General features: G+C 40.9%; 1 protein-coding gene across 1 annotated transcript in view; it reads right to left on the bottom strand.

The window, feature by feature from the left end:
* Nucleotides 1-17: 17 nt before the first annotated feature.
* ppargc1b (PPARG coactivator 1 beta) overlaps nucleotides 18-9,613 on the bottom strand; it is a 145,523-nt gene continuing 135,927 nt past the window's right edge. Inside the window, exon 12 of the mRNA XM_008104657.3 lies at nucleotides 18-9,401. Coding sequence (XP_008102864.2) covers nucleotides 9,298-9,401 — 104 coding nt within the window. The 3' untranslated portion in view covers nucleotides 18-9,297. The remainder of the gene's footprint in view (nucleotides 9,402-9,613) is intronic.

Genomic DNA, 9,613 nt, shown 5'->3' with positions numbered 1-9,613 from the left:
TGTTAGACTCCACAGGATATTTGTTATGGTTTATTTATTTATAGGCAGATCACTTCACTATTTACAGTACATGAATGTAGAGATTCTACAGTCTTTGTGATGTAAACAAGTAACTCCACAGCAGGGGAGTCTCAAAAAGAAGCCAGTTCTGAAGTATTTACACAATTTAAAATAGAACTTTTATATACCCACCAGATAGATATAGAGAATACACTGAGCAATTTGGTTAAATCATCTACGAAACTATAGAATCTGACAATGTAAAAATACAAGAAAACGTTCTCTCATTTAGAAGGTAGACATTGAATTTGCACTAGAAAGAAATATTTCTTTAAAAAATGACAATAACAAAGGAAAGGCATAAGAATCTATGCCAATTAAGGATAAAATATATTACATAAATAAGGACAAAACAACACAACTGGGGGAAATTAAGTGAAATATAAAAAATCATCTAGTAATACATTTTTTTGTAAAATCGCAAACTAAAAACTTGATTTTATTGATTAGAAAAGGGGCCAATTCTGCTGCTTTTACTTCTGCAGAAGCAAATTACCACTTCATTAATATGTGTAAAAGAGAGGCAGAACTGGGCCCTTCTAATTATTAGCAGTGTCATCTTCAAAACAAAACAAAATCTAGCTTTTATTATAAATAACATAGCAAATGTGCCCCTCTTTTTTTACGTGAAATTCTTACACTTTCTCAAGAAATGCATCAATTTAGTCTCTTTCATTCTCTCTGGTTCACACACATTCATAAACACACACCACAAAATAATGATATTAATTTTTCTTTCTCCCTCCAAAACTTTCCAATAAATAATGATTTCTAAAGCATCAACTGCTGTATTAAAACCAGACTCTGTGGGGGTACCTCTGGCTATTCACATCACACCTAGATTCTTCCATAAATAAATGGAAAGAAATTTCCCAAAAATTATGTTCTAAAAAGTTGAAATAATGTGTGTCCCCCTCCCCAAATTCAGCACCTACATCCCATGGTTTGAATGCAAGCTGGTGGACTGCATTGCGTGCTATCTGGGCTCCCCCCCCCCCCGCCCCTTCAGCTACGAAATGCAATGGGAGGCAGAACTCTCCAACTGCAAACAGCTCCACCTTCTGTAAAGCTTTGTGTTTACACTGTTTACACTGACCAAATATGTCAAGGGCAGATGAACCTTGTGCTGAAGGGGACCATGTATTCACCCTCGCTGATATAGCTGAGGGGAAAGGGAATGAGGGCATTGCCAAATAAGAATGCTGTCCCCGCCAGTGAAATTTTATCTTAGTCCCTCAATGCCTAGTCTTGCAGTTTAGGCATCTGAAGTCAAGAGCAGACAAAGTCACAGGAAAAAATGCAAATGCAGTCAGCCCTTGACACTCACTGAGGTTACAAGCACAGGACCTCAGCAATAGTGAAAAACAATGAATTTTAAAAATACAATTTTTAAACTTTAGGGTTTTGCTCTAGGTTCACCAGTGAACTGTATGGTAAACTTCTACCAGAAACTGACCATAGAATCACCGCATCTCCCCCTACGAACCCGCACGTTCTCTTCGCTCGTCGGGGGAGGCCCTCCTCTCGCTCCCACCACCCTCGCAGTCGCGGTTGGTGGGGATGAGAGAGAGGGCCTTCTCTGTCGTGGCCCCCCGGCTTTGGAACTCGCTCCCTAGAGAGATCAGGCAGGCCCCCACCCTCCTCTCCTTCCGTAGGAGCTTAAAAACCTGGCTCTTTCAAAAGGCCTTTGATACTTAATCTGGTGTTGGACTGATCGATCTGCCCATTTTATAATAGCCCCATTCTTGAGGTGTTGCCAATGCTATATTGCACTTTGTCCATTTTAACTGTGAAATTACCTTCCCCATTTCGGCCCATTTTGGCACATGTTGCACGTTGCCTGGGTTCTATGAATTAGTCTCCAGTGTTAATATTGTATGTTTTATGTTGATTTTAATGATTGTTTTTACTGTAATTGATGTTTTTATTGGATAACTGTTTTATTGCTGTGTTTTGATATTTGATTGTTTTATCGGGCAAGGCCCCATGTAAGCCGCCCCGAGTTATTATTATTATTATTATTATTATTATTATTATTATTATTATTATTATTATTATTATTATTTGATCCAGCCCATTGAATATTAAAATCTGAAATAGTCAAATCCAGAAATGCAGAGAGCTGACTCTACAGCAAATATAGTTCTTGGCCTTATTCTCTGCAACAGTAGATATTAGGGGTCTGAAGGAAAATGCTATACAGGGGACAAAATTCCAATTTGAGGGGCAATATCCTCATTCCCCCCCCCCCCCCCCCCCCCCCGCAGCTACCCCTCTAGCTACCTTGCCTTATTGAATGTGAGCTGAATCTCAGGAGAAAGATGACTCCATCCTACTTTTATTTTGTATGGATACACACAAACCAGAGTGACACCTTTCTTCTGAATACTAGGACATTTTAGTTTTCAGAGAGATGGCATCCATAACCTCCCTGACACATTCAATTTTCCACAAGAAGGGAGCATTTGGGGGTCTTTAATTATGTGAACCCAGAGAGGTTTCAAGATACAACCACAGAGCCTGCAATGTGTGGTGGGTCACACCACAGTAAGGTCTGTGTATGTGTACATTTTTGTACCAATGTTTCTAGAACAAATCTGCCCCCCCCCCCAATAGTACTCGATTATGTCTTGTGTGTTTCCTCCAGGAAACTGGAGGTAAAATGCAGACTGTACCCATTCTTGGGTTATTGGGGCTTGGGGTGGGGGTGCATTGCACTAAGTGCAAGAAAAGGTACCTGCAATTTAAGTGCAAGGAGTATGTACAATCAGACATCAAAATTTATAGATGGCCCATAAAATGATTCATGAAACTCAGTAATGTAGGGGGCTCAAGAAGAATCATTTGCAAAATACCTGGATGGACATGAGGCCTAAACAATCTACCCTCTCCCCAGAATCTTCATAAAATAAGAAAATTGAAAGCTGATGGCTTCATGTGGTCATATTGCTAAAGTGTCATGAACAGACTACCCTGCTGTAAGAACAAAGTAAGGACTATAAATAACATTATTTTCACCCAACAAATGAAAAGAAAGGAGTCACTCATACATGTGCTCGGTGCGCACACACATAGACATACACACTCTTCTAAGGCTTTTTGACAATCTAATACTACCTATGGAAACACAACATGAAGCTGGCATCACAATTTCATGGCGGTAGCACAGCTCAGACTGGTCACACTCAGAGGGAATATGAAGCTGACTTTTCCGATCATACAAAGTTGAAACTGCATTTTTCTCTCTCCTGTGTTCAGTCTCTTCATCGTGTTACCTTGGATCTTCCCTTCCTCCATAGATTCCAGATTTCCAATTCATTAGCATTGATGTTTGTGTTTCGTACAGAACAAGAGTTTATTAAACAATCCAAGGATAAAGAAATGGCTTATGAATTATTCCTATCTTAAGGTATTTTTTCCTGATTTTTAAAAAGGAAGAGATTTCTCTCTCACACATACACACACGTGTGCGCGCACACACAGGCACCTACATATTTAGATAATTCTATTTAAAAAAATAAACGTCTCTCTCATGATTGCCTTTCTTAATACACCCTTTTGTTCCGAAACACCCTGGAAAATGAATTCTTCTTATTTGGTTTCTCTGCCTGGTCTCACAAGGGCTTGGTTTGTTCTGTTGCTTGATGTTATGGCTAGATCTATTCCTTGACTGTGGAGGTGCTGGCATTATTCATTCATGTTATGAATGGAGGAGAAGTGTAGGCAGATTTCACAAACTTTAAGTGAGGAAAAAACACTGGGGCAGGCTCCTCCAAAAAGGAAAGTGACTATACAGACAATTCCTCCCCTTAGCAAATAGGCACCATTCTGAGCGTGCTCTTAGCCAGGTGGCATCCATGTTTTGCCCCTGTGAAGTCAAAAGGTGTGGAACAGAAATCCATAAAGAAAGATTCTGCCTGAATATGTTAGTGGCAGTTATGGCTATAGTGCTATATAATGCTCATTTTACTCCCATCCTACCAAAGAATAACTGTTTCTTTTCCCTTTGCCAGCTCAAAATCATGGCTGCATTCTGCAACTAGTGTATGTATATTGTGGTTCCAGCTTAATCCACAACCTCATTCCGCACAGAAAGAATTTACACTCTACAGGACGATCAAAATATATTGAGGGGGCTAGATATATTTGGGTTGGTGCATCACAGGTTCTGTAGGTCTATTATGAACACATTCACACTGCAAATCTGACTTGTGGGTAGGACCTCCATGACTCCAAAATGACCCTACTGATTCCTGGGCTATACAGAGCTGGGCTTTTCATCAGCAATATCCCAGAGCAACTCTTTGCAGCACATGGCAGTGTGCTGATTTTTAAAAAAAGAATCTTTAGTGTGTTCTATCCCTCCTGAAATTTTCTGATAACATTACTTTTGGGGGTGGTGGGGTCTTACAGAGACCTCTTACTTAAAATTCTACAGTTCCAGGCTGCACCATCCCAAGCTACTAGAAGAGTAAATAAGAACAAAGAACTTTCTCACATTGCTCCCTGTAGGGCCGATGCAAACGTAGCTGTACTTCCATTAACAGAAACCACAGGGACTGGTTTGCCATAACCAGCATAAAATGTGCATCCTTGTCAAACCATGCCACTCAGGTTCTACATTCAACATGGTTAGCTTCACAGCTTTTGTTGTCTGCCTAGCAGCAAAGAGAGGGGTTCGGTGCCCCTTCCTTTACCTCCACAGCTCCCTTTCCCTAATACAGGTGTGCGTTTGTGCACATGTGTGCATATTGCATAAAGTTCTAGTGACGTTTCTTGCAAAATAAAACAAAGTAATATTTTATAGGCTTCAGGCAACACAAAGACCACTTATTGCACCTCTCCCTATACTTAGGACTGAGAGGCCATGTGCGTTACAGACTTTTCCTTCTTCCTCCTAGAACACACTACAGGCATGCTCTAGTATCATTGGCATGTTTCATCCAGCCTCTGAAAAGCAACTTGAAATATAGAACCCACTTATAAAGCCATGTTTGCAAGTGACTCACTCAGAAGGCAGTTCCTTCCAGAGAGCAGAATGACAACTCCTCCAACACGTTCGACACACTTAAAATTTGATGCATTTTCCATCTCTCTGACTGAAGCTAGCTATGAACTTTGATCTACCCTTGAAACCAAGTCAGGAGATGGAAGAATTCCACTTATTGATTGTTGGGGTGGTTACTATTATAATTATTTTTGTTTGATTGTTTTCTGAAAACATCAGCACAGCACAGGACAGGACAGTCCTACCCACCCTAAATGTGTCGCTATGTACATTCTACAGTAAGCTCTATAGCAATCACATGTAAACATCATTGTGGTGAGGAAATACTAGGACAGAAAAAGGCAGAGCTACAATGAGGCACTTGTCAACAGCAGATGCTTCACCCAGACTTTGATCTGGGCAGATTACAGGGAGGGGGATCTACCAGCCTTGCCCAAACAGAGGTGGTGTGCGCAACACAGCAGCTGCCAATACAGTGACAGTGAATTTAAATCAACAACACATGGGACCATGTTAGCTACTGCATGAAATGAACTCTTGTTATTATAAAAGCACCACGTCCAAAGACAGAAATAATCAAGCAATTGATTATCAAGCATATGGTAACATACATGAGCTGACTCCTTGTGGTGTTTCTGACACATGAGGCCATTCCCAAGATAATGAGAAAGGTAAACCTTTAGGTGACATGCCTTTGGCCTGAGGGTCTGTGGCAATCTGTGGAATTTGATTCAAATTAAATACATGTTAATGCCAAGGAGACCTTCAGGGAAGAAGCATGTATTTATTGGCAGAATTAAGGCTGTTGTAGTCTATCTACATGGGATGGTGCAATCCTGAAAGCCTCAACTTTTTGTGAAAAATAAAAAATGTGGTGTCTTTCTGAGAAATTAGCAAAGGATTCGGTTCCTCACAGGAAAATCATCTCTCTTTGATGTATCTATTGATTTTTGGTCTCCCTCACATACCCATGAACATTTAAATCTGGGTAGAGTACAAGAATAGGCAAATTGGTCATTTCACACACCAAACCGCTGTGGTAGCTGAAAAGGAACATCTTTCTTGATAATTTATTCAGGTTTCTGAGCACACAAGCTGTGACCTGGCATTCTGGATCTATAATTGGTTAAGTGACCAAACCCAATAGTTGCTCACCAATGGTTCCTCTTCATTCTGGAAAGAAGTGACCAGTGGAGTGCCACAGGGTTCAGTCCTGGGCCCAGTACTGTTCAAAATTTTTACTAATGACTTGGATGAAGATTTAGAGGGCATGCTTATCAAGTTTGCAGATGACACCAAATTAGGAGGGATAGCTAATACTCCAGAGGGCAGGATCAGAATTCAAAAAGACCTTAACAGATTAGAGAGCTGGGCCAAAATTAATAAAATGAATTTCAACAAGGATAAACGTAAGATACTACACTTAGGCAGAAAAATGAAATGCAAAGATACAAAATGGGTAATGCCTGGCTTGACAATAGTCCACGTGACAAAGATCGTGTAGTCTTCATGGACAACAAGTTGAACATGAGCCAACAATGTGATGCAGCAGTTAAAAAAGCTAATGGACTGCATCAAAAGGAGTATGGTATCTAGATTGAGGGAAATAATTGTGCCTCTCTATTCTGCTTTGGTTAGACCTCACCTGTAATACTGTGTCTTATTCTGGGCACCACAGTTCAATAGAGATATTGAAGCTGGAAGGTGTTCAGAGGAGGGCGATTAAAACGATCAAAGGTCTGGAGACCATGCCCTGTGAGGAGCATCTTAAAGACCTGGGTATGTTTAGTCTGCAGAAGAGAAGGTTGAGAGGAGACATGATAGCCATGTATAAATATGTGAAAGGAAGAGGGAGCAGGCTTGTTTTCTGCTGCCCTGGAAACTAGAATTTGGAGCAATGGGTTCAAATAACAGGAAAGGAGATTCCATCTGAACATTAGGAAGAACTTCCTGACTGTACGAGCTGTTCAATAGTGGAACTTCTGCTTCAGAGTGTGGTGGAAGCTCCTTCTTTGGAAACTTTTAAACAGAGGCTAGATGACCATCTGTCAGGGATACTTTGGATGTATGGCCATCTGTCAGGGATACTTTGATTGTGCTTTTCCTGCGTGCCAGGGGGTTGGACTAGATGGTAAATGTGGTCTTTTCCAACTCTGTTTTTCTATGATTCTATGGTCCAAATCAATATCAATTTCTTTTCCATAAATAATTACCCTAATTTACTCTGTGTTTACTCTCTTTCTTTCCTCCAATGATTATGTTATCCTCCCAACAAACTTACTAGGTAGGATAGGCGAGAGAGAAAATCTGGTCACTCTGTAAATCTCTATAGCAGTGATTCTCAACCTATGGGTCCCCAGGTGTTTTAGCCTACAACGCCCAGAAATCCCAGCCAGAAATACCAGCTGTTAGGATTTCTGGAGTTGAAGGCCAAAACATCTGAGGACCCACAGGTTGAGAACCACTGCTCTATAGGGACTTCAACTGGGATCTTTCAGGTGTGTCCAACATTTTAACCCCTGTGCTATGTTACTTCTCAAGGACTCTTCAGGTCCTTGAATCTTTGAAAAGCCACCAATCAAGGAAATGTGCATGTATTTGTGTGAGACACTAGATTAGAGCCACAAGAATACATCCACAGGTAAATAGAAGGCAGGGAATGGGAAGGAAAATGAAACAAGTAAATTGTAGCAATGGCTTTATGCTTTATGGCTTATATGACTCTGCTTATAAGGAGTGTTGCATTCAGAGATAGATTAAGCTGATGATCCATGCACTGTTAGCCAGCTTTGAGCACTTTGTACACATGGCCAGTTCACAGACAAGGATGCCCTTGATGGCTTTTGATGGGGTCTTGAAGAGGAGCCCCTCGCTCTGGGGAGAGATTTGTTTGGTCAGATGACCCAATGGCTGAAGAAACTATTCCTGAGGCTACTAGTGATGAGATGTATGGCCTTCATACACATTGTTCCATGTGCCTGCACCTTAAACCCAACATTGTGTTGAGGGACATCGTGAAACGATGCTATCACTAAAGCTAGGACAATTGTTAACATAATTCTTCTGGATATTGCTTTCAGATTTCTTTAGTCTTGCCATCAGCTTTTACAGGGAAGCTAAGTCTACCAATGGCCAACATGAGAAAACAATAGTTTTATGTTACTTCCAAGTTCAGAAGTAATCTAATCTTTTCATTGCTAGAGGACAATAGTGGCAGATGACCGTTTATGGCCATCAAGCCCTGTATTTGGGATTCCCAGAGGCATCTGCTCACAGCTTTGGAAACCATAACACTGGACAGCATAGGCCAGCAAGACTTTTCTTGCACATCATTTCTTTTGCTTGGAAAAGCAGTGGCGTTTCACTCCTTGGTGACCACTGCCAATCCAGGAAGCAAAGGGAAGCAGGGAAATGTCCCTTATAACTTCTCAGGTATATTATTTTGAAAGGTTTACCACCCAAGAATTTTATTCTCATATACCCAGGGCCTGTGGAACCACACAGCTAATGACTGGGGAGCAGATATCCCGACATTTTATCCACATGAATGAGAATTTTTCAACCTTACTTTGTAATACCTTGGTTCATCAACAGTAGGGTTGAAGGGGATATCAATTTTGGGATGAGTTGCTAATTGAAGGGCACCCTTCTGGATGAGGCCACATCTGCTGAGGGGCAAGTGTCTCATTACAGTGCATAGTTAAAAATCAAGGAAGCGGTACAATAAATCTGAATTACAGTACATCTGAGCCATAAATACATTATAAGTATATATTTCTTTCTTCTATTAAAAATTAGTTTACAATCTTGATTCTATTCACAATTAACAATTTCATCATCACACACTACGGACAAAAAAAAGAAAATAGAAAGAAGAAATGGTGAACACAGCTGCAACTCCACGGCAGAAGTGAGGAAGGGGACCATTGGGAAAAGGAGGTGGAGAGGAAGGAAGTGTGTACAAATAGGGGACAGGAGGCTTTTGCAGGCTCATCCTAACACAACCAATCAGAAGCAATGATACTAATGTGTGGCAGTGGAACATCAACACCATGGGGACTCACAGACAGAAGCAGCTTGTTCAATGTAAACATCGATTTTAAAAGGACAGCAGTCTCTCTCTCTCAATCTCTCTCTCGTTCGTGTTGTATACTTAATTCTTTGAAAACGTAAACATATTGGAAGTGCCTTGACTGAGGTATTGAGGTATTCCTCAAAGGTTAAGGCTGTTACCGATGCAGGCTCTCCTGGGCCTCCTGCAGCAGGCTGTCAAAATCCATGGTCTCATATTTGCTTTTAACCGGAACCAGGGAGGACTCTTCAGTATTGGAATCTGCCACCAGGAGAGACAGAACAACAGCAGTGTCAGAAGGAAGACCCAGGCCAAGATAAGAACCACAGTGTGCAGCTTGATCCCTCTAGTTTTACTGGAATTTGTTAAAAGGGGGTGAAGTAACTGCTACACAATCTATTCAGTCATACCCCATAAAGAAATTGATCAGTTCTTACTGACTACATTGGATTTTATCTGGAACCTTAAACTAT

This window comes from Anolis carolinensis, chromosome 2 (genome assembly GCF_035594765.1).
Source record: "Anolis carolinensis isolate JA03-04 chromosome 2, rAnoCar3.1.pri, whole genome shotgun sequence".
Taxonomy (NCBI): domain Eukaryota; kingdom Metazoa; phylum Chordata; class Lepidosauria; order Squamata; family Dactyloidae; genus Anolis; species Anolis carolinensis.
The sequence above is the reverse complement of the archived record's forward strand: the minus strand, read 5'-3'. Positions and strand labels throughout refer to the sequence as shown.